The sequence below is a fragment of the Oncorhynchus tshawytscha genome, linkage group LG13 (genome assembly GCF_018296145.1).
Source record: "Oncorhynchus tshawytscha isolate Ot180627B linkage group LG13, Otsh_v2.0, whole genome shotgun sequence".
NCBI classification, from domain to species: Eukaryota; Metazoa; Chordata; class Actinopteri; order Salmoniformes; family Salmonidae; genus Oncorhynchus; species Oncorhynchus tshawytscha.
This window is the reverse complement of record NC_056441.1, coordinates 48,643,464-48,668,788: the sequence shown is the minus strand read 5'-3', so window position 1 is coordinate 48,668,788 and position 25,325 is coordinate 48,643,464. Positions and strand designations below refer to the sequence as shown.

The 25,325-nt window shown below is 46.1% G+C and overlaps 1 protein-coding gene across 3 annotated transcripts in view; it reads left to right on the top strand.

The window, feature by feature from the left end:
• The first annotated feature begins 200 nt into the window (after positions 1-200).
• Positions 201-25,325, top strand: part of LOC112265064 (zonadhesin) — a 65,288-nt gene continuing 40,163 nt past the window's right edge. For all 3 annotated transcript variants that reach the window (XM_024442083.1, XM_024442084.1, XM_024442081.1), the window contains exons 1-22: positions 201-447; positions 1,544-1,762; positions 2,100-2,203; positions 2,319-2,472; positions 2,715-2,814; positions 3,530-3,696; positions 4,299-4,535; positions 4,770-4,957; positions 5,131-5,251; positions 5,384-5,534; positions 5,761-5,900; positions 6,189-6,350; positions 6,639-6,761; positions 7,292-7,447; positions 8,218-8,334; positions 8,644-8,805; positions 9,093-9,311; positions 9,736-9,906; positions 10,453-10,581; positions 10,857-11,072; positions 11,746-11,924; positions 12,086-12,188. In XM_024442083.1, the coding sequence (XP_024297851.1) occupies positions 363-447; positions 1,544-1,762; positions 2,100-2,203; positions 2,319-2,472; positions 2,715-2,814; positions 3,530-3,696; positions 4,299-4,535; positions 4,770-4,957; positions 5,131-5,251; positions 5,384-5,534; positions 5,761-5,900; positions 6,189-6,350; positions 6,639-6,761; positions 7,292-7,447; positions 8,218-8,334; positions 8,644-8,805; positions 9,093-9,311; positions 9,736-9,906; positions 10,453-10,581; positions 10,857-11,072; positions 11,746-11,924; positions 12,086-12,188 (3,403 nt within the window). In that variant the 5' untranslated portion in view covers positions 201-362. The remainder of the gene's footprint in view (positions 448-1,543; positions 1,763-2,099; positions 2,204-2,318; positions 2,473-2,714; positions 2,815-3,529; positions 3,697-4,298; positions 4,536-4,769; positions 4,958-5,130; positions 5,252-5,383; positions 5,535-5,760; positions 5,901-6,188; positions 6,351-6,638; positions 6,762-7,291; positions 7,448-8,217; positions 8,335-8,643; positions 8,806-9,092; positions 9,312-9,735; positions 9,907-10,452; positions 10,582-10,856; positions 11,073-11,745; positions 11,925-12,085; positions 12,189-25,325) is intronic.

The following is a 25,325-nucleotide window of genomic DNA, read 5'->3' as shown; positions in this document are numbered from 1 at the left end:
CCTCGTGGATTCAAAAGGAGAGTTCACCTAAAACATAGTTCTACTTTATACTATATAACTACACCAAGCGTTTGATTGATGTACGAAGGGGAGTCGTATTTCTTACGCCGTCGTTCCATGGGGAGTAAACACGGGCACACTCAGGGAAAAAGAGTAGATAATCTGACAAAAGATACAGAATTTGTTTGTTTTATTCAGTAGTTCAGTTAACATGTGTTCTTCCTTTTCTGTGCAGATATTATTGTCTTGAGAGAGCAGTGACACCCACTCCCGCTGATGGCCCTACAGGCGGACCCTGTCTAGAGGGTCACTATTGTCCCATAGGAACCACTCAGCCATTGTCCTGTGATCCAGGGACGTATATGATTGTAACACATGCAACTCAATGTGAGCCCTGTTCCCCTGGCTGGTACTGTGTGACAGGCACCCTGCAACTGTGTCCTGCAGGTAAGTAAAGCAATTATTATATTTTCAAACATAAGTTGAAAACTAATGTAAGATATCATTGAGAAATACCCTCGACACCAGCTATTCTAGGTCTCTCAAACAACAATAGGGTGTCCTTCATTACTTAAGTAACCTTTTTAGGGTATCTGTACTTTCATTAACTTTTTTATTCCATACACTTTCCCTGACACCCAAAAGTACTCATTTTGAACTGCTTAGCAGGACATGAAAACTGTCCATTTCACGCACTTATCAAGAGAACATCCCTGGTCATCCCTACAGCCTCTGATCTTGCGGACTCAAGATCAGAGGCTGAGTGTTGGAGTGTGCCCCTGGCTATCTGTAATTTGCAAAAACAAGAACATTGTGTAATCTGGTTTGCTTAAAGATTCACTGTGCAGAAATTGCTCTGCCATTTCCTGGTTGCTAAAATAGTTTGCCTAATTTTAGTTTATGTTACAAAACAAGCAAATATAATGTAGAGAATCATTGTGCCATCTAAACCACTGTGAAATATGTTTTCCATAACCAAAACTATTGTATTTTCACCTTTTTGAAGCTGGTGTACAAATCCGAATGTAAAAGAAGCAAAAATGTAACTTAAGAACGGGAAGCATAGAAATAGCAGACATAGAACAGCCCTACCTCTTCTTGGACTTGCTTTTGATGGGAACGACAGATCTATAACACACATTTCTATGTGAATTTGGTCAGCTTGGCCAAAAAAGTTACATATTGCAGCTTTTATTATAAGGAATTTGAAATGATTTATACTTTTACGTTTACTTTTGATACTTAAGTATATTTAACACCAAATACTTTTAGACTTGAACTCTAGTAGTATTTTACTTGATATCTTTCACTTAAGTCATTTAAGGCATCTTTACTTTTACTCAAGTATGACAATTGGGTACTTTTTCCACCACTGCTCATTACGAGACTACATTGATAAGGATATGAAAATCCGCAACTATCTGCACTGTGTAACCACAGCACCCCACATTTCGAAAAAGGTGGAACTTTTGATTGAGTGGCACGTTTGGTTCGTACTCTTGCACCAAGAAAAGTCCAATCTTTTTTTTTCTTTGCCCTGTAGGTTTTTACTGTCCCGAGGGAACGGGATATGACTTGAGAGCTTGTCCGGAGGGCACATACAGCACTGAGCTGGGCTTGACATCCATCAGCCAGTGCAGGCAGTGTGACGGTGGCCATTACTGTCCACTTAGGAATGGCACCTCAGTCACAGGACAGTGCCTGGAGGGGTATTACTGCTCCTACGGAAACACCTCTCCACAGCCTTCCTCTCACTCTGCAGGTGATGCACATGCACCATTCATGTTGGACAGTCTCTATCTAATAATGGTTCTGGTCGCACTTTAAATGAACTACAATTTATAAAGAATTCATAGAATGTTCATAATGTCTTCATGAGAACTATATATATGCTTCGTACATATTTTATGAGCAAAGGTCTTCACATTTGCTGATATGCCAAATGTGGCATAACCCTTTTGTCATCCAGTATAATGACATTTAGCTTATGAATGGTTTTAAAGTTACAGCTCGTTTAAAGTGGGACTGTGGCTCCTTCTATTACAACTCACATGCACATTGGATCTGTTTGATGAGACACTGTACTGTCTTTGCTTCAGGTGGAGGACCATGCCCTGCAGGTCACTACTGCCCTAGAGGCACCATCGATCCTCAACCTTGCCCCATTGGCACATTCAGCAACCTGACCAAACTAGTCTCCCAGGTATATTCGTTTCTCAAGGCTCAATACGCTCAATATTCCTGACATTTCCTCCCAATACCACAGCACAGTGACTGCAGCCTGAGCCGTTGTTGTTATGCTCTACCTTCTCCCATAGAACGGCTGCCGGCACTGCTCCCCAGGTTATTACTGTGACGCGTCTGGGCTAACAGCGCCTACAGGGGAATGCTGGGAAGGTTTTTATTGTCGCCGTGGAGCAGTTTTCCCCAACAGCCCTATCAGAGACAGCCGAGGAGGGCCGTGTCCACGAGGTAACTCACCAATCCACACCTCCTCCCCTGGGTTCGCAAATATAAAGGACTCCCCAGAATACTGTCTCTATCTCTTTTCTCTCTTTCTCTCTCTCTCTCTCTCTCCGTTTTCCTCCATCTTCTTTCTCCCCAAAGTGCTGTCTCTGTCGCCCCTATTGTCTCTGTCTTTATCTCTGTGTCTTTCTCTACCTCTCTCTCGGTTTTTCTCTCTCCACTCATTGTTTCCTATTTCTCACACACAGGTTATTTTTGCTCTAAGGGTTCGTCAGCTCCGCGAGAGTGTCCCCAGGGAGCCGTCAGTTTAGAAGAGGGTCGATCCAGCTGTAGCCCCTGTCCCCAGGGGTACGGTTAAACACACACACACACACTGCTCCCTCAGAGCAACTTCTCTCTAATACTGCTCTAACAAAGGCATACACTCAGTGTGCACACACATGCCCATAGGCTCCATGGGATTAAAGCTGTGAAGATAATATTATTGAATCATGTTGTTTTATCTTTGACTCCCGAGTGGCGCAGCGGTCTAAGGCAGTGCTAGAGGTGTCACGACAGACCCAGTTTCGATCCCGGGCTGTATCCCAAGCGGCTGTGATACGGAGTCCCATAGGGCGGTGCTCATTTGGCCCAGTGTCGTCCAAGTTAGGGGAGGGTTTGCCTGGGGGGGGATTTACAAGTAGCCGTCATTGTAAATAAGAATTTGTTTGACTTGCCTAGTTAAATAAAGGTTAGAGATCTATTATGTGATATGTAACATCTACAGCTCCGAGCCTGTTCCTCTTTCTAAGATCTGCTTTTATGGGGTACATAATGAAATCTGACAAATTGTATTGCCCACATTTTTGATTCCCGGAGAGAGAGAGAGAGAGAGTGTGTGTGTGTGTGTGTGTGTGTGTGTGTGTGTGTGTGTGTGTGTGTGTGTGTGTGTGTGTGTGTGTGTGTGTGTGTGTGTGTGTGGTGTGTGTGTGTGCATGCGTTTGTGCGAGTTCTCCCTTTGGTGCGTATTATGATCAATCAAATCCCAGCTTCTTACACACAGTATTTATTCCCTTTTCTCCAGTTATTACTGTCCTGGCAACAGCTCCCTCCATGAAACCAATGAGTGCCCTGTGGGTCATTACTGCCCAAATGGCACCTCCTCTCAGTACCAGTACCCATGCCCTGCTGGGACCAGCAACCCACACACTAGGATGGGCAGTCCACAGGACTGCCTGCCATGCCCCCCAGGTTGTACACATATCTATCTGGTTGTTATTGTCTATTTCATCTTATTTCTAATTCTTTTAATAGATCAAACAGTTCTAGATGTCAAAAAGTTACTTTTCAAGATGCCTGTGCTGCGGTAATGCACATCATTAATATCACCCTATCACCCAGGATGAAGCCAAGCCTCAAGTTCATTATCCATCATCTAACAACATTGTACAATAACCATTATAATGAAATACTTTCTTAAATAGGCCCCTGGCAGTGCAGTGACCTCCATTTTGAAACGTAGGTTATTTTTGCTGGACTGTATAAATTAACCCAACGGTACTTCATCTGTACAGGTATACATATAGTAACTGATAGAACTACACAGGCCTTTTATTTAAACATTTTTTAACATTTAACATTTTTGAGGTGCAAGTGGATGCCACATTCACCCATTGCCCCATTTTATAGCTATTTTAAAAGGTGATCTATCTAGTGATCCTGGTCTGATTGAGTGCTGGTCTAGGATCAGTTTGCCTAGATATAATGAATAAGCTTACATGGAATGGGAGAACCTGATCCAAGATCAGATGAAAACAGGCCCTGGTCTGATTGGTCCTACCTCCTTTTCTCAGGGTTTTTCTGTGCCTTTCCTGGACTGAGTGCCGTATCGGGCCAATGCATCGCTGGCTATCTTTGCCACTCTGGAGCAGTATCCCCGAAACCAGAAGACGGTGTGACCGGTGAGCGGTGTCCCCAAGGTCATTACTGTCCAGAGGGCTTGGCTGCAGCGCCACGTCCCTGTCCTCTAGGATATTATAGCAACACCACCAGGAACACACAACTCTCTGACTGCCTGCCCTGCCCTGCAGGTTGGTGCCGATCAAACACATTTTAGTTTAAGTACAAATCACTATTCTTTATCTCATGAAGAAACATTTTCTGATGGATGTTTGACTGATATACTGCACATGCAGTTTCTTCAGGGAGGACAAGTTATAAAAATTTAATTTGAATAGCGATTTATATTTGACTGGCATAAAAATGACTTTTGTTGGGCTCCTTTTTTATTTGCGCAACAGTGAAGACTTCTCTCTCAAATGCAGGGTTCATTTGTGCCAGCAGAGGGCTCTCCATCCCTTCTCATCTCTGCCAGGCTGGCTCCTACTGCCCTTACAGACACAACTCCAGCCTCCCTGGCTCTATCACCTGCTCAGCTGGGCATATGTGCCCACTTGGCAGTGCCATCCAGGTTCCCTGTGTGCCAGGGACTTACCAGGATCAATCTGGGCAGGTAGGGTGGAGGACATTCCTAGCAGTATCATCTTGACCACCGGTCTAGTAAAGCTGAACAGTTTGTAGGGCCGGGAGTTTTTCTTGACCATGTAATCTAACCAGGAAAAAAAGACTCTACATTCACTGAATGCTGCGTGTTAACTAATATATTCTATATCATCCCTTTCACAGGCAGAGTGTTTTACCTGTCCAGCAGGGTTTTACTGTGCAGGCTCAGTACATCCTAACACAGAACAGGGGGTGGGAACACACATGCCAACCCCTTGTCTGAAGGGACACTACTGCCCCCCAGGTAGTGCATATAGGGCACTGTACTATATGTCTGTATTGTAATATGTGCCACGCATACCATAGTGGTCGAAGACATTGCTGAGAATGACACTAGACTATATGGCATCTGTGTGTGATTCTTTTTGTTCTCTAGGCACACGGTCTGGTGTGGAGTACCCATGCCCAGCTGGCACGTTTAGTGGGCAGACCAGCACATCTAATAAGAGTGGGTGTGTGCCCTGCCCTCCAGGGAAGTACTGCAGCTCTGCAGGGTTGGCAGCGCCTACTGGGCAATGCTCTCCTGGGTGGGTGGCAGCGTTATAAAAAAAGCACCATCTTGAATCGTGTCTTTGGTTCAGCATGTATGGTCCTTGAGATTTATGTTGCGCTGTCTCTATAATTGTGTTCCCGTTTCTTCCTCTATATTCACTCTCTCCACCTTTCTTTCTTGTTTTTTCTATCTCGTTCTTTCTCTCTTTATATTTGCTCTCTCTCTTTCCCTCTACCTCTCTCCCTCCTTCCCTCCTCTAGGTACCTTTGTATCCGAGGCTCTGTTACTTCTCAGCCAGCTGGAGATCCTACAGGTGGAAAATGCATCGCTGGGTCCTACTGCCCACTGGGTACCAGTCACATGCTTCTATGCCCGCCTGGTACTTTCAGCTCTTTAGAAGGTGACATTTAAACTGGGGACATTTCAATATGAAGATCTTAAAAAATATATATATATCCTCTACTGTATGTGTCACATTTATGTAAGCGTGGTTGCTGTGTATGGCCCTTATAAATTATAGTTTGTCATTATCTTTCATATAAAATGAACACATTCATATTGATTACATATGACTGAATGGAAGCCCTGAATTATATGAATTATATGAAAATGATGACCATTAATAAATGTAATGTATAATAATTCTATGGAAATGAACTCCATGTTTTCTGGTGTGTTTGCTGTGCAGGGGCAGTATCTGTGGCTGCGTGCCAGCCCTGTGTGCCTGGGCAGTACTGTGCAGACTTTGGCCTTGCCTCCCCATCTGGTCCCTGCAGCGCTGGGTTCTACTGCCCAATAGGATCCAGAACCCCCATGCCAAATCATAATGCAACAAGTAATAATGAACCAAGTAATAATTGCAACAAGTACTTTAATCAGGTGTTCTAGTTCAGGGCTCCAACAAAATTGTGAAATGTCTGTGGGTCCCCGAGGAGAGGTTTGAAAACAGCAGATTCATCCAAAATGAGTAGAGACAGGAGTTTTTCCTGACTATGTGGGACCTAACCAGGAAAAACTCTGGTCTAAAGTAATAGACTAGATCTAGCACCCTGGCTATTTCTTTGACAGGTCATGGGGTCAGGTAAAACTCCAGGCCCCACTAATGATAATGACATAACATATGTTGTCCCTGTTACAGGAAATGCAACTTCTGTATATCCTCCTCGTGATGGAGAGGTCTTGGAACAGATCAATGGAGACCTGTGTCCAGGAGGCCACTACTGTCCGATTGGGACAGCTCAGCCAATACCCTGCCCCCCAGGTACACTATATTATAATCAGACAAGTTCCAAGGGCAATAGAACCTAATAGGTGTAACAATAAAGCTGTCATTAAGGCAGCTCATTAGAACATGTAATCTGGCACTGTCACTCGTGATCGATGTGGCAATGTTATGCTATTTCTATTTAGTGTGTGTGTGTGTGTGCGTGGTTTGTGCCACCTTCGATAACACGTGATGTGGTCCTTTAACAAGATTAGACCATGCTAGACCAAAAATAGATCTTCCCTTTGTTTGGCAGCATGATTTATGTGAAGTCTCTACGACTGTCTCTAGATTGAATAAACTGTTAATTTAGTGCTCCAAGTTGTCAGATACAAGACAGTCTCTTGGCAGGCTACATAATGTCCCTCGTTGGTAAAAGGATGGTCTTTCTGTGGAACGATAATCAAACTAGATACAATTACTAGATATACTAGAGCATTCCCCCCCCCCTAAACTCTCGTGGACAGATTACGCAATATTTGACTTCCAAGTTAACCGAGATTACCCTTCTATTTCCTCTATTCCAGGCACCTTTCTGGGTGGATATGGTGGTCAATCAGAGGCAGACTGTGAGGCTTGTCCGTCTGGATTCTACTGCCCTGTGTGGGGGCAGACCACCACAGACCTCCACTGTCCCCAGGGTTGGTTCTGTCCAGTAGGCGCTGTATCAGGGCATCAACCAGGTAAACCGGGTACAGACGGGAAGAGAATGGCCTGGTTCCTCCTTAGGTTCCTTCCTTTTTTTTGGTTTATACTGGCCACTGTGCTTTTGCTTTGCCTGCTCTTTGGGGTCTGAGCAGGGTAATTGTAAAGCACTTTGTGTCATCTGCTCATGTAAAAAGGGCTTTATAAAACAAACTTGATTGTCTGCTCCATACTGCTGGTTATTATGTGCGGTCTCATTCTTCTCAGAGTACTCATCAGCCAGGGAGAGAAGGAGAAAGCCAGGGAGGGGTGAATTACTGTAGATAAATGGGGATAATGTCCACTCATTGTTTGTATGGCATGACAATTAACAAAAGAAAAGTTGGCTGCTACACATACAGAATACAGAATGGTGCTGTGCTAGCCAAAAGTGTTGTTTTTTTCCCCTCCTTTGGTGAGGTGCTGATGAACGGAAAATAAACTATACAAATGAAAAAGAAAGTTGCACGCTCAAGAACAGATGTGTGCGACTTTCTTCTTCATTTGTCTATTTTCTGTGTCAAGTTGAATGTGCATAAACACTCTCGATTTCAATGGATTCATTTCCTCATCAGCAAGGTTCATAAATAGCCTCCATAAATAGTAGGATGCAACTCCTCCGTGCTGCCACAGTCATTACACCCACTTCTCCCTGGCAGTCCACAGGGTCTCCCAGCAGGGGCTAAATAATCCAATAGCGTTGCCATGACACCTAATTGAATATTTATAACATTTGCTTCTGTTTCCTGTTTTGTTGCACTGCGTTTAGAATGTCAGTGCCCGTCTGGTCATTCGTGCCCGTATGGAAGTGCCAAGCCTGTCATCTGTGCCCCTGGCACCTATCAGTCTTTGACTGGTCAGTCTACATGCAAGACCTGCCCACCAGGTGACTACCATGAATGCCTGTATGATTCAAGGACACTTTTCTAGCATATTTTCAATGCTATTCGGCCTAAATCCTGACCAGGAAATCCACCCTTTTCAGCTAGCCCAGCTAGCCCGTTCAGATAGCTTGGTCTCAGATCTGTTTGTGATGTCTTAGGGTCACTCATCTGGACCAGGCTAGGACTCCACACTACATGAAATTTGTCCACCATTTAGTATAGTTTATATGTCTTTGGTAAAAAAAAAAAACTTATTGATAATAAAGAACATTATTTTCCAGACAGCCTCACTCTTTATTTTTATGTTCCAGGTTTTTATTGTGTGGAGGGAACCTCTGTCCCAACACCATGCCCAGCTGGCAGTGTGAGTCAGGCTGAGGGGAGAGCATCTCAGAGGGAGTGTTCTCCATGCCCTCCTGGGCTCTACTGCAACAGCAGTGCTCTCACCTCTCCCTCAGGACCCTGCTCTCCAGGTCAACACAGGATAATGTTTTAATAACCTTTTAATATCATACAATTTCAGACTGCCCATGCTCTCCAGGTTAGACACACTATACAGTAATAACGTATGACTAACATTTTAATAAGATATTGTTTCAGGCATTGCCCATGTGCTTGGGGGACTCCCATTTCTTCCGGCAGAATTGATTGTGACCCTTGTGACCCTGACTTTGAATACCACTGCCTTAGGTGATGGCAATCTTGGTGTCTGTTTTTATTGACAAGCTGTTCATTGTCTTTCCTCCTGTATGTCTGAAAGGCCACTTCTGTTCCCGTGGAGCTACTGTTCCTGATCCAGTCTCCCAGACCTTTGGGGATGTCTGCCCTCTAGGACACTACTGCCCAGAGGGTAGTGGGTCGCCCACACCCTGTTCTGTGGGTAGCTACCTTCCAGAGAGGGGTGCTCCATCCCCCTCCCGCTGCTACCCTTGTCCCCCAGGAAGATACTGCCTCAACCCAGGCTCCTCACAATTCACAGGTGTGGAAAAACTCTCAACATTGCCTCTCTCATATCAACTAATGACTAAATGAAACTAGTGCCTGGAGTTTTTCCTGGTCAGGTCACCAGGGGGTGTAATCATGACGCAGATTCTGTTGCAAAATGTTTTACAACAGAAACCGTTTACTCCAAACTGAATGAGCAAACAAAAGTTTCTATTGGACAAATTGATCTATGTCCCTCCCTGTTCCGTTTGCTCTGTTTGCTTCCGTTTCGTTCTTAAATGGTAAATGGTTTTCGTCAAACCAGGGCCTCCGGCATTTCGTCATGTGACCAGGAAGAGAAATCTGTGGCTACATATCATACAATTAGGCTCATTTTGCGCATTTGTAATTTCATGTTTTATATAACGTTTGTACCTTGTTTCATGTTCACGTCAATGCCACACTCCTCTATACTGTAGGTCCTTGCTCCCCTGGTTTCTACTGTAGTGGCGGTGCAGACAGTGCTATACCCCAGGCTAACTCCTCCCAGCTCAGCTGCCTTTGTGGCATGATAAAGGTCCATCCTACTAACCAAGATCTTTGTTCCTGGTTACACAACACTTCCTGCTCACCTAACAGTATAGATACAGGTAAGGCAATGTATATTTGACCATCAGAAAATAAATGGTGGCAGACGGCCACTGCGCTAACCCAATATTAAAGGCCCAGTGCAGGCGTTTTTATGTCAATATCAAATCGTTTCTGGGTAACAATTAAGTACCTTACTGTGATACTTTTTATCAATAAAAGTCTGTGTGTTTAAGCTAGAGACTCGGGAGCGGTCTTTTTTTGTGAGATGAGTGAGGATCTTCTGAGCTGTTTCTCTCACAAAAACATCTGGAAAGATCATACGGTTTGAGTTACAAACTATTTAACCTAACCCTCATTCACAAACCTAACCTTCACCATTAATTAATTTTGACCGCTATGCCTAAATTAAGTTTTTCTTTTGCTGGTCGACTATCCACTTCCGACAGGTCATGGACTCTATAGTCTCTACTAACAGACTGTCGAATAGCTGGCCAGCACGCACACAAGATTGATGATGGACTGTAGAGCTTGGAGGTGAATGCAAATGAGTTACAGTTGGAGGTTATAGCCTAAACATATGTTTATTGCCTCATGTCTGTTTTTAGATGGAGATGGGAGCTGGATGGATGTCGTAGCTAGGCCATGGTCAGGTCAGGCCTTGGCCGACTCTACACCTCATCTCAGGAGTCCACTTTATAAATGTGCTAACTTCAAAGGCGATATATGTCCCAAAGGTACGCATTGCCCGCTATCTGAACTCTTGTACTCGAACGGTTGCTTCTATTTATGCCAATACACTTAAAAACGTATTTAGTAGATAGTCAGGCTTTTTCTTTTTTAACCGTGTTGTATTAAAGTGTGTTTTCTTGTAGATCATACTAATAATGGACTGGATTCATCTATTCTTTTTCCTGGTTTTCAAAGTGCTTTACATTGAATGGGTTTAAACTCACCTCATCCACTACCAATGTATAGCATCAACCACAATATGTGTATGACTTTCCTATAGGTTTCTACTGTCCTGTAGGATCGGCTTACCCTCAGCCCTGTGACACTGGCTTCTACTGTGGTCAGACTGGCCTGGAAGCCCCCAGTGGCCTCTGTACCCCAGGCTATTTCTGCTCCAGGGGTTCCACGACCCCTCACGCCTCACTCTGCCCCCCTGGACACTACTGCCCCCAGGGCACACCTCTCCCTCTACCTTGCCCTCCTGGAACCCTGAAGGGTAAGAAACAAAAACACTAGCCTGGTCCGAGATCTGTTTGTGCTGTATAGCCAACAACGACCTTAGGAGTTGGAAACAGCAGATCTGGGACTAGGCTACAACAACACTGTTGCTTCACTGTTAATGAATCCCTGGTTAAAATGTTGACTATGACGATCATTGCAGGATATTTTGAGATTTTTGAATATCCTGCAAGGATCCTATAGGTCAGGATACTGTGAAAGATTAGAGGATAGGCCACCGTTTAAAAAAAAACAAGTTGCAAACGCTATCAGGAAGTATTGTTGAAGAGTCACATCACCTTGTTGTTGCTGTCGATGCTAATGTCCTCACATACCCTGCTATCGAGCGTTTCTTATTGTACAAATTCAGATTGAACTTCCCCATTTCGGAACCATTTTCTTTCCTTTCGTGCCTACTGAACGTGACCCCGACCTAGGGCTGTCACCATGCTAGCTATTTACTGGTGCTGTGGAATATGAAAACGTAGTTAATTTAAAACCATTCTCCCCATGGCTACTATGAGAGGTTGGTCACAATTTAATCTGTGTTTTGGAATGGGGCAATTAAAGTCCTATATAATCAATGTTCTATAACGCTCAGAAAATGTTATGTCAGTCTGATGTGATTTTCTGATGCTGACTCACAGATCTGTGCCGCTGTGTGTTGTTAGGTCGATCAGGCGGGTCCACAGTGGACGATTGCCAGCCTTGCCCCCCTGGTCATTACTGCGATCAGATAGGCTTGGCCGGGCCCAGCGGTCAGTGTGCTGCTGGCTACTACTGTCCTGGGGGACAGAGCACTGATAGACCGTCACAACATGTGTGTGGAGTTGGTCATTTCTGCAAGGAGGTTAGTGCAAATGTGCAAATGTCCTCGGGGCTTGTGCAGTATACAGTATGGCTAATTTACTATATCCATACTGTCCTAGCATACCACCTAGAATGCATGTCCAATTCATTGCTAATATAATATCATACTATGTATTATATTATATGTTGCTGGTCTTTCAGGGTAGCGTGAGAGAGAGAGCCTGTGCCCCAGGCAGCTACCAGCCTAGTGAGGGTCAGCACCGATGTGAGGTGTGTCCTTCTGGCTTCTACTGTCTTGAAGAAGGTAAGCAAGTATATCTTATTCATTTTTCTTTCAATACGTTTTTTATTGATGCCTTGATAAAATAACAAGACAGACCCATCACATCATAGATAATCACACACACACACAATAAGTGACAAGTAAACATTTATGATTAATGATCAAATGAAATGAATGAGCAATTTACTGTTAAACCCATACGGCTAAAACATGATGACTTCCGATTTTTCTGTGGCACCCACTCCCATCAAAGTTGCCCATCCCTGCCTCAAACCAATCACCAGGACCACAATCATCTTCCAAACACTAACAGAAACACATCCAGGTCTAGAATGGGCTGGAGCAGGGGCTGGGGGACCGCTAGCACAAGCCATATATTAATGTGTGTAGACCAGGGCTCTCCAACCCTGTTCCTGGAGAACTACCCTCCTGTAGGTTTTTCGCTCCAACCCCAGTTGGAACCAACCTGATTTAGCAAATCAATCAGCTAATTATTAGATTCAGGTGTGCTAGATTAGGGTTAGAGCTAAAACCTACAGGACGGTAGCTCTCCAGGAATAGGGTTGAAGATGATTGGTGTAGACCTTGTTATCTTGCTTTAGAGTTAATCAGAAGAGACTCCTCACAATAAACAAAGAGATGACAATATCAGAACTTAGGATAAGACCCAGATTCAGACAGCTAGAGTCACAGATGTTTATTGACCCAAACAGGGGGCAGGCCAAAGACAGGTCAAAGGCAGACAGAGGTCCGTAATCCAGGGCAGAGTCAATAAGGTACAGAACAGCAGGTAGGCTCGGGGTCTCTTCCAGGTAGGCAGAGGGGCTAATGATCTTGGAGATCAATAAAGTGGGGGGTAAGTTTGCGGGACCTCACCCGGAGGGGGCAGACGATCCAGGGGAGCCGAGGTCCGGTGGCAGTCCGCTTGTCGCTGATACCTGGAGGTGGTCTTGAGAAGAGCCGACTGGGCTCTCTTCCAGGTACGGCGACAGCGGCGGACAAGCATCTGGGCCGAGGGTAGGCCGACCTCTTCCTCTTGCTCTGGGAAGAGCGGGGGCTGATATCCCAGGGAACACTCGAAAGGCGAGAGCCCAGTGGCAGAGCAAGGGACGGTGTTGCGGGTATATTCAACCCACATTGAGTTGCTGGCTCCAGGTGGTAGGGTTGGAAGAGAGAAGGCAGCGAAGAGTCATCTCCAGGTCTTGATTGGCTCGCTCCGACTGGCTGTTGGACTGAGGGTGGAACCCGGAGGACAGGCTGGCCGACGACCCACTGAGCGTGCAGAATGCCTTCCAGAACTGGGACGAGAGCTGAGGGCCCCAGTCTGAGACCATGTCCACTGGGAGTCCATGGATCTGGAAGATGCACCATGAGCTGGGCCGTCTCTTTAGCAGAGGGTAACTTGGGAAGAGGAATGGGTGGCTTTGGAAAACCGGTCCACTACTGTCAGGATGGTGGTGTTGCCATCAGACGGGGGAAGACCCGTGACGAAGTCCAGGGATATGTGAGACCAGGGACGGTGAGGGACAGGCAGTGGTTGAAGAAGACCGTGCAGGTGGCAACAAACGCGGAGACGTCTGGGACCATTGTAGGCTACCAAAAGCGTTGTCGCACAAAGGCCAGGGTCCGACAGGAGCCTGAGTGACAGGCAAGCCTGGAGGAGTGGGCCCACTCCAGGACAGACAAGCGGACAGAGTCCGGCACAAACATTCAGTTATCTGGGCCCATCCCTGGGGTTCAACTGGGAACGTTGCGCCTCATGGACTTGCTGAGTGCCGTTGCCAGACACGAGGTGGGAGGGCTGGTCTCGGGGTGCGAGTGTGTAGCCGCAGGGCTATAGCAGTGTGACAGCTCTTCTGGCTTGATGTTCCTGGATTCTGGTCGGAAGGAGAGGGAGAAGTTAAACTGGGTGAAAATCAGGGCCCACCTAGCATGCTTGGAATTGAGACGCTTGGCGGAGCGGAGATATTCCAGGTTCTTGTGGTCCGTCCACAAAATGAAGGGATGTTCCGCCCCCTCCAACCAGTGTCTCCACTCCTCCAATGCCATCTTCACTGCGAGAAGCTCACGATTCCCCAGTTCTTCTCCGTGGCATTGAAGCAATGGGAGATGAAGGGGCAGGGATGTAACTTGAGGTCCAGGGCAGAACGCTGGGACAGGACATCCCCCAATCTGACATCCGAAGCATTGGCCCCCACCACAAACTGACGGGACGGGTCAGGATGAACCAATAGGGGAGCAGTGGTGAAGCAGTGCTTGAGGTCCCGGGATGCCCGATCAGCAGCTGGAGACCATGTGAATGGAACCTTGGGAGAGGTGAGTGCAGACAGGGGGGAAGCCAGGGTGCTGTAACCCTAGATAAAGCGGCGATAGAAGTTGGCAAATCCCAAGAAACATTGCAGCTGCATTCTGGGCGTAGGTGTGGGGCCAATCCACCACGGCTCTCACTTTCCCGGGATCCATCTGTACATTCCCAGCAGCGATGATATAACCAAGGAAGGAGATAGTGGAGCGATGGAATTCACATTTCTCCGCTTTCACAAAAAGCTGGTTCTCCAGGACGCGCTGGAGGACCTGTCGGAAGTGGAGCACGTGTTCTTTGGCTGAGTGGGAGAAAAAGAGGACGTCATCGAGGTAGACGAAAACACAGGTGGGATACTGGGGATAATGAGGAATATGGGCGACACCTGGAGGGGGGTGGAGACAAGCACAAAGACAGGTGAAACAGATCAGTGTGTTACAGACAATACATCCGTTTTCAAGCTTCATCAGTTATTTTTATGTGCTGAGTGACAGGAAGTTGTATGCAGAGTGGTAAACCTCTTGAGGTTTGACCACAAGTTCTCAATGGGATTAAGGCCTGGGGAGTTTCCTGGCCATGGAACCAAAATATCAATGTTTTGTTCCCCGATCCAGTTAGTTTTCACTTTTGCCTTATGGCAAGGTGCTCCATCATGCTGGAAAAGGCATTGTTCGTCACCAAACTGTTCCTGGATGGTTGGGAGAAGTTGCTCTCAGAGGATGTGTTGGTACCATTCTTTATTCATGGCTGTGTTCTTAGGCAAAATTGTGAGTGAGCCCACTCCCTTGGCTGAGAAGCAACCCCACACATGAATGGTCTCAGGGTGCCTTACTGTTGGCATGACACAGGACTGATGGTAGCACTCAACTTGTCTTCTCCGGACAAGCTTTTTTCCGGACGCCCCAAACAATCGGAAAGGGGATTCATCAGAGAAAATGACTTTACCCCAGTCGTCAGCAGTCCAATCCCTTTACCTTTTGCAGAATATCAGTCTGTCCCTGATGTTTTTCCTGGAGAGAAGTGGCTTCTTTGCTGTCCTTCTTGACACGAGGCCATCCTCCAAAAATCTTTGCCTCACTGTGCGTGCAGATGCACTCACACCTGCCTGCTGCTATTCCTGAGCAAGCTCTGTACTGGTGGTGCCAAGATCCCGCAGCTGAATTAACTTTAGGAGATGGTCCTGGCGCTTGCTGGACTTTTTTGGGCCCCCTGAAGCCTTCTTCACAACAATTGATCCGCTCTCCTTGAAGTTCTTGATGATCCAATAAATGGTTGATTTAGGTGCAATCTTACTGGCAGCAATATCCTTGCCTGTGAAGCCCTTTTTGTGCAAAGCAATGATGACGGCACGTGTTAACCATGGTTGACAGAGGAAGAACAATGATTCTAAGCACCACCCTCCTTTTGAAGCTTTCAGTTTGTTATTCAAACTCAATCAGCATGACAGAGTGATCTCCAGCCTTGTCCTTGTCAACACTCACACCTGTGTTAACGAGAGAATCACTGATATGATGTCAGCTGGTCCTTTTGTGGCAGGGCTGAAATGCAGTGGAAATTTTTTGGGGGGATTCAGTTCATTTGCATGGCAAAGAGGGACTTTGCAATTAATTGCAATTCATCTGATCACTCTTCATAACATTCTGGAGTATATGCAAATTGCCATCATACAAACTGAGGCAGCAGACTTTGTGAAAATTAATATTTGTGTCATTCTCAAAACATTTGGTCACCACTGTAGGCGTCACCTCCCCAGCTATACATTTTATGATCCCAATGAATTTCCCTCTGGCTCCCCTGTGGAATGTCCATTATCCTCTTTGTTTAGCCAGAATCCCACCTCATCCATCTTCCGTTCTGGGCCTGTCCCTGCTGTCTGATACTGGCAATTTCTTCTTCTCTGATTAGGTCATGGTTTCTAAATTAGCATACACACAATTTCATGACCTAAACTCTATGAATACTAAACAGTAATCATTCACTACACAGGATACAAACAAACTACAGTTTAACTTGAAACATGTTACATTTTAACATAATCCATCAAGACTATAAATGTAGGTCCATCATCATTTCTACACAGTTTCGATTTGGTTTTAGTCATTTTATCGACGATTGAGAAACATTTTCCTCCGGTTTTATTCCATGCACTTGTCATCTCCCGTTTGGACTGCTGCAACTCTCTGCTGGCTCACTGCTTGTGCCATCAAACCCCTGAAACTCTTCCAGAATGCCTCAGCCTGCCTCGTGTTTCACTTTCCCATGTTCTCCCACATCAGCCTGCAATCTGGCACCTAGTTGAAACTCACATATATTTCAAGACCATGTCAGGACAGCTGAGTCTCTGCCCATTTTCCTGAAACATCTGAGAACCTTTTTTATTGCACTTGTCTGTTCTCACTAGCGTTGACTTTGATGATAGTTGCTTTATTGAGGAAAAATGTTGACTTAATATGACTGTGATATGTGGTTGTCTCTAGCTACCGTAAAGTGAATGCACTAACTGTAAGTCTCTCGGCATAAGAGAGTGCTAACTGACCTAAATGTAAAATAAGTCATGAATCATTTTTTTATATTGGTAATATACACTGAGTGTACAAACATTTATGCACACCTGCTCTTTATATGACATGGACTGATCAGGTGAATCCAAATCAAATCAAAATCAAATCAAATCAAATTTTATTTGTCACATACACATGGTTAGCAGATGTTAATGCGAGTGTAGCGAAATGCTTGTGCTTCTAGTTCCGACAATGCAGTAATAACGAGCAAGTAATCTAACTAACAATTCCAAAAAAAAAACTACTGTCTTATACACAGTGTAAGGGGATAAAGAATATGTACATAAGGATATATGAATGAGTGATGGTACAGAGCAGCATAGGCAAGATACAGTAGATGATATCAGTACAGTATATACATATGAGATAAGTATGTAAACCAAGTGGCATAGTTAAAGTGGCTAGTGATACATGTATTACATAAGGATACAGTCGATGATATAGAGTACAGTATCAACGTATGCATATGAGATGAACAATGTAGGGTAAGTAACATTATATAAGGTAGCATTGTTTAAAGTGGCTAGTGATATATTTACATAATTTCCCATCAATTCCCATGATTAAAGTGGCTGGAGTAGAGTCAGTGTCATTGACAGTGTGATGGCAGTAGCCACTCAATGTTAGTGGTGGCTGTTTAACAGTCTGATGGCCTTGAGATAGAAGCTGTTTTCCAGTCTCTCGGTCCCAGCTTTGATGCACCTGTACTGACCTCGCCTTCTGGATGACAGCGGGGTGAACAGGCAGTGGCTCGGGTGGTTGATGTCCTTGATGATCTTTATGGCCTTCCTGTAGCATCGGGTGGTGTAGGTGTCCTGGAGGGCAGGTAGTTTGCCCCGGTGATGCGTTGTGCAGACCTCACTACCCTCTGGAGAGCCTTACGGTTGAGGGCGGTGCAGTTGCCATACCAGGCGGTGATACAGCCCGCCAGGATGCTCTCGATTGTGCATCTGTAGAAGTTTGTGAGTGCTTTTGGTGACAAGCCGAATTTCTTCAGCCTCCTGAGGTTGAAGAGGCGCTGCTGCGCCTTCCTCACGATGCTGTCTGTGTGAGTGGACCAATTCAGTTTGTCTGTGATGTGTATGCCGAGGAACTTAAAACTTGCTACCCTCTCCACTACTGTTCCATCGATGTGGATGGGGGTGTTCCCTCTGCTGTTTCCTGAAGTCCACAATCATCTCCTTAGTTTTGTTGACGTTGAGTGTGAGGTTATTTTCCTGACACCACACTCCGAGGGCCCTCACCTCCTCCCTGTAGGCCGTCTCGTCGTTGTTGGTGATCAAGCCTACCACTGTTGTGTCGTCCGCAAACTTGATGATTGAGTTGGAGGCGTGCATGGCCACGCAGTCGTGGGTGAACAGGGAGTACAGGAGGGGGCTCAGAACGCACCCTTGTGGGGCCCCAGTGTTGAGGATCAGCGGGGAGGAGATGTTGTTGCCTACCCTCACCACCTGGGGGCGGCCCGTCAGGAAGTCCAGTACCCAGTTGCACAGGGCGGGGTCGAGACCCAGGGTCTCGAGCTTGATGACGAGCTTGGAGGGTACTATGGTGTTGAATGCCGAGCTGTAGTCGATGAACAGCATTCTCACATAGGTATTCCTCTTGTCCAGATGGGTTAGGGCAGTGTGCAGTGTGGTTGAGATTGCATCGTCTGTGGACCTATTTGGGCGGTAAGCAAATTGGAGTGGGTCAAGGGTGTCAGGTAGGGTGGAGGTGATATGGTCCTTGACTAGTCTCTCAAAGCACTTCATGATGACGGATGTGAGTGCTACGGGCGGTAGTCGTTTAGCTCAGTTACCTTAGCTTTCTTGGGAACAGGAACAATGGTGGCCCTCTTGAAGCATGTGGGAACAGCAGACTGGTATAGGGATTGGTTGAATATGTCCGTAAACACACCGGCCAGCTGGTCTGCGCATGCTCTGAGGGCGCGGCTGGGGATGCCGTCTGGGCCTGCAGCCTTGCGAGGGTTAACACGTTTAAATGTCTTACTCACTTCGGCTGCAGTGAAGGAGAGACCGCATGATTCCGTTGCAGGCCGTGTCAGTGGCACTGTATTGTCCTCAAAGCGGGCAAAAAGTTATTTAGTCTGCCTGGGAGCAAGACATCCTGGTCCGTGACTGGGCTGGGTTTCTTCCTGTAGTCCGTGATTGACTGTAGACCCTGCCACATACCTCTTGTGTCTGAGCCGTTGAATTGAGATTCTACTTTGTCTCTGTACTGGCGCTTAGCTTGTTTGATAGCCTTGCGGAGGGAATAGCTGCACTGTTTGTATTCAGTCATGTTACCAGACACCTTGCCCTGATTAAAAGCAGTGGTTCGTGCCTTCAGTTTCACACGAATGCTGCCATCAATCCATGGTTTCTGGTTAGGGAATGTTTTAATCGTTGCTATGGGAACGACATCTTCAACGCACGTTCTAATGAACTCGCACACCGTATCAGCGTATTCGTCAATGTTGTTGTCTGGCGCAATCGAAACATCTCCCAGTCACGTGATGGAAGCAGTCTTGGAGTGTGGAGTCAGCTTGGTCGGACCAGCGTTGGACAGACCTCAGCGTGGGAGCTTCTTGTTTTAGTTTCTGTCTGTAGGCAGGGATCAACAAAATGGAGTCGTGGTCAGCTTTTCCGAAAGGGGGCGGGGCAGGGCCTTATATGCGTCGCGGAAGTTAGAGTAACAATGATCCAGGGTCTTTCCACCCCTGGTTGCGCAATCAATATGCTGATAAAATTTAGGGAGTCTTGTTTTCAGATTAGCCTTGTTAAAATCCCCAGCTACAATGAATGCAGCCTCCGGATAAATCGTTTCCAGTTTGCAGAGAGTTAAATAAAGTTCGTTCAGAGCCATCGATGTGTCTGCTTGGGGGGGGATATATACAGCTGTGATTATAATCGAAGAGAATTCTCTTGGTAGATAATGCGGTCTACATTTGATTGTGAGGAATTCTAAATCAGGTGAACAGAAGGATTTGAGTTCCTGTATGTTTCCTTCATCACACCATGTCACGTTGGCCATAAGGCATACGCCCCCGCCCGTCTTCTTACCAGAGAGATGTTTGTTTCTGTCGGCGCGATGCGTGGAGAAACCCGCTGGCTGCACCGCTTCGGATTGCGTCTCTCCAGTGAGCCATGTTTCCGTGAAGCAGAGAACGTTACAGTCTCTGATGTCCCTCTGGAATGCTACCCTTGCTCGGATTTCATCAACCTTGTTGTCAAGAGACTGGACATTGGCAAGAAGAATGCTGGGGAGTGGTGCACGATGTGCCCGTCTCCGGAGTCTGACCAGAAGACCGCTTCGTTTCCCTCTTTTTCTGAGTCGTTTTTTTTTTTTTTGGTCGCTGCATGTGATCCACTCGGTTACACTGGTTGTAAGGCAGAACTCAGGATCCGCATCGCAAAAAACATATTCTTGGTCGTACTGATGGTGAGTTGACGCTGATCTTATATTCAGTAGTTCTTGTCGGCTGTAATAACACGTAAAAAACAAAAAACTGCATAGTTTCCTAGGAAGTTTCCTAGGTTTCCTAGGTTTCCTAGGTTTCCTAGGAACGATGAGCGAGGCGGCCATCTCTGTCGGCGCCGGAAGTACAACCAGGTGAAAGCTATGATCCTGTATTGATGTCACTTGCTAAATCAACTCTAGATCAACTTCAATCCGTGTAGATGAAATATTTTTTAGCCTTGAGACAAATGATAGATGGATTGTGTACAGTGCCTTGCAAAAGTATTCATCCCCCTTTCCATTTTTCCTATTTTTCTTTACATTACAACCTGTAATTTAAATGGATTTTTATTTGGATTTCATGCAATGGACATACACAAAATAGTCCAAATTGGTGAAGTGAAATATTTTTTATTTATTTATTTATTTCACCTTTATTTAACCAGGTAGGCTAGTTGAGAACAAGTTCTCATTTACAACTGCGACCTGGCCAAGATAAAGCATAGCAGTGTGAACAGACAACAACACAGAGTTACACATGGAGTAAACAATTAACAAGTCAATAACACAGTAGAAAAAAAGGGGAGTCTATATACATTGTGTGCAAAAGGCATGAGGAGGTAGGCGAATAATTACAATTTTGCAGATTAACACTGGAGTGATACATGGTCAGATGGTCATGTAGAGATATTGGTGTGCAAAAGAGCAGAAAAGTAAATAAATAAAAACAGTATGGGGATGAGGTAGGTAAAAATGGGTGGGCTATTTACCGATAGACTATGTACAGCTGCAGCGATCGGTTAGCTGCTCAGATAGCAGATGTTTAAAGTTGGTGAGGGAGATAAAAGTCTCCAACTTCAGCGATTTTTGGAATTCGTTCCAGGCACAGGCAGCAGAGAACTGGAACGAAAGGCGGCCAAATGAGGTGTTGGCTTTAGGGATGATCAGTGAGATACACCTGCTGGAGCGCGTGCTACGGATGGGTGTTGCCATCGTGACCAGTGAACTGAAATAAGGCGGCGCTTTACCTAGCATGGACTTGTAGATGACCTGGAGCCAGTGGGTCTGGCGATGAATATGTAGCGAGGGCCAGCCGACTAGAGCATACAAGTCGCAGTGGTGGGTGGTATAAGGTGCTTTAGTGACAAAACGGATGGCACTGTGATAAACTGCATCCAGTTTGCTGAGTAGAGTGTTGGAAGCAATTTTGTAGATGGCATCGCCGAAGTCGAGGATCGGTAGGATAGTCAGTTTTACTAGGGTAAGTTTGGCGGCGTGAGTGAAGGAGGCTTTGTTGCGGAATAGAAAGCCGACTCTTGATTTGATTTTCGATTGGAGATGTTTGATATGAGTCTGGAAGGAGAGTTTACAGTCTAGCCAGACACCTAGGTACTTATAGTCCACATATTCAAGGTCGGAACCATCCAGGCTGGTGATGCTGGTCAGGCGTGCGGGTGCAGGCAGCGAACGGTTGAAAAGCATGCATTTGGTTTTACTAGCGTTTAAGAGCAGTTGGAGGCCACGGAAGGAGTGTTGTATGGCATTGAAGCTCGTTTGGAGGTTAGATAGCACAGTGTCCAAGGACGGGCCGGAAGTATATAGAATGGTGTCGTCTGCGTAGAGGTGGATCAGGGAATCGCCCGCAGCAAGAGCAACATCATTGATATATACAGAGAAAAGAGTCGGCCCGAGGATTGAACCCTGTGGCACCCCCATAGAGACTGCCAGAGGACCGATTTGACACACTGAACTCTGTCTGCAAAGTAGTTGGTGAACCAGGCAAGGCAGTCATCCGAAAAACCGAGGCTACTGAGTCTGCCGATAAGAATATGGTGATTGACAGAGTCGAAAGCCTTGGCAAGGTCGATGAAGACGGCTGCACAGTACTGTCTTTTATCGATGGCGGTTATGATATCGTTTAGTACCTTGAGCGTGGCTGAGGTGCACCCGTGACCGGCTCGGAAACCAGATTGCACAGCGGAGAAGGTACGGTGGGATTCGAGATGGTCAGTGACCTGTTTGTTGACTTGGCTTTCGAAGGCCTTAGATAGGCAGGGCAGGATGGATATAGGTCTGTAACAGTTTGGGTCCAGGGTGTCTCCCCCTTTGAAGAGGGGGATGACTGCGGCAGCTTTCAATCCTTGGGGATCTCAGACGATATGAGAGGTTGAACAGGCTGGTAATAGGGGTTGCGACAATGGCGGCGGATAGTTTCAGAAATAGAGGGTCCAGATTGTCAAGCCCAGCTGATTTGTACGGGTCCAGGTTTTGCAGCTCTTTCAGAACATCTGCTATCTGGATTTGGGTAAAGGAGAACCTGGAGAGGCTTGGGCGAGTAGCTGCGGGGGGGCGGAGCTGTTGGCTGAGGTTGGAGTAGCCAGGCGGAAGGCATGGCCAGCTGTTGAGAAATGCTTGTTGAAGTTTCGATAATCATGGATTTATCGGTGGTGACCGTGTTACCTAGCCTCAGTGCAGTGGGCAGCTGGGAGGAGGTGCTCTTGTTCTCCATGGACTTCACAGTGTCCCAGAACTTTTTGGAGTTGGAGCTACAGGATGCAAACTTTCCTGACTGACTGCGTGTATTGGTTCCTGACTTCCCTGAACAGTTGCATATCGCGGGGACTATTCGATGCTATTGCAGTCCGCCACAGGATATTTTTGTGCTGGTCGAGGGCAGTCAGGTCTGGAGTGAACCAAGGGCTGTATCTGTTCTTAGTTCTGCATTTTTTGAACGGAGCATGCTTATCTAAAATGGTGAGGAAGTTACTTTTAAAGAATGACCAGGCATCCTCAACTGACGGGATGAGGTCAATGTCCTTCCAGGATACCCAGGCCAGGTCGATTAGAAAGGCCTGCTCACAGAAGTGTTTTAGGGAGCGTTTGACAGTGATGAGGGGTGGTCGTTTGACTGCGGCTCCGTAGCAGATACAGGCAATGAGGCAGTGATCGCTGAGATCCTGGTTGAAGACAGCGGAGGTGTATTTGGAGGGCCAGTTGGTCAGGATGACGTCTATGAGGGTGCCCTTGTTTACAGATTTAGGGTTGTACCTGGTGGGTTCCTTGATGATTTGTGTGAGATTGAGGGCATCTAGCTTAGATTGTAGGACTGCCGGTGTGTTAAGCATATCCCAGTTTAGGTCACCTAACAGAACAAACTCTGAAGCTAGATGGGGGGCGATCAATTCACAAATGTGTCCAGGGCACAGCTGGGAGCTGAGGGGGTCGGTAGCAGGCGGCAACAGTGAGAGACTTATTTCTGGAGAGAGTAATTTTCAAAATTAGTAGTTCGAACTGTTTGGGTATGGACCTGGAAAGTATGACATTACTTTGCAGGCTATCTCTGCAGTAAACTGCAACTCCTCCCCCTTTGGCAGTTCTATCTTGACGGAAAATGTTATAGTTGGGTATGGAAATCTCAGAATTTTTGGTGGCCTTCCTGAGCCAGGATTCAGACACGGCAAGGACATCAGGGTTAGCAGAGTGTGCTAAAGCAGTGAGTAAAACAAACTTAGGGAGGAGGCTTCTGATGTTGACATGCATGAAACCAAGGCTTTTTCGATCACAGAAGTCAACAAATGAGGGTGCCTGGGGACATGCAGGGCCTGGGTTTACCTCCACATCACCCGCGGAACAGAGGAGGAGTAGAATGAGGGTGCGGCTAAAGGCTATCAAAACTGGTCGCCGAGAGTGTTGGGGACAGAGAATAAAAGGAGCAGATTTCTGGGCATGGTAGAATATATTCAGGGCATAATGCGCAGACAGGGGTATGGTGGGGTGCGGGTACAGCGGAGGTAAGCCCAGGCACTGGGTGATGATGAGAGAGGTTGTATCACTGGACATGCTGGTTGTAATGGGTGAGGTCACCGCATGTGTGGGAGGTGGGACAAAGGAGGTATCAGGGGTATGAAGAGTGGAAATATAAAAAAATGACTTGTTAAAAAAAAAAAAGTTTACGGAAAAGTGGTGCGTGCATATGTATTCACCCCCTTTGCTATGAAGCCCCTAAATAAGATCTGATGCAACCAATTACCTTCAGAAGTCACATAATTAGTTAAATAAAGTCCACCTGTGTGCAATCTAAGTGTCACGTGATCTGTAACATGATCTCAGTGTATATATATACATGTTCTGAAAGGCCCCAGAGTCTGCAAACTCCCAAGCAAGGAGCACCACCAAGCAAGCGGCACCATGAAGACCAAGGTGGTCTCCAAACAGGCCAGGGACAAAGTTGTGGAGAAGTACAGATCAGGGTTGGGTGATAAAAAAAATATCAGAAACTTTGAACATCCAACGGAGCACCATTAAATCCATTATTAAACATGGAAAGAATATGGCACCACAACAAACCTGCCAAGAAAGGGCTGCCCAGCAAAACTCACGGACCAGTCAAGAAGGGCATTCATCAGAGCGGCAATAAAGAGACCAAAGATAAACCTGAAGGAGCTGCGAAGCTCCACAGCGGAGATTGGAGTATCTGTCCATAGGACCACTTTAAACCGTACACTCCACAGAGCTGGGCTTTAGAGAAGAGTGACCAGACAAAAGCAATTGTTTTAAATAAAAAAATAAGCAACCATGTTTGGTGTTTGCCAAAAGGCATGTGGGAGACTCCCAAAAGATATGGAAGAAGGTTCTCTGGTCAGATGAAACTAAAATGGGGATTTTTGACTATCAAGGAAAACCCTATGGCTGGCGCAAACCCAACACCCCATCACCCCGAGATTACCATCCCCACATTGAAACATGGTGGTGGCAGCATCATGCTGTGGGGATGTTTTTCATTGGCAGGGAAACTGATCAGAATTGAAGGAAGGATGGATGGCACTAAATTCAGGGAAATTCTTGAGGGAAACCTGT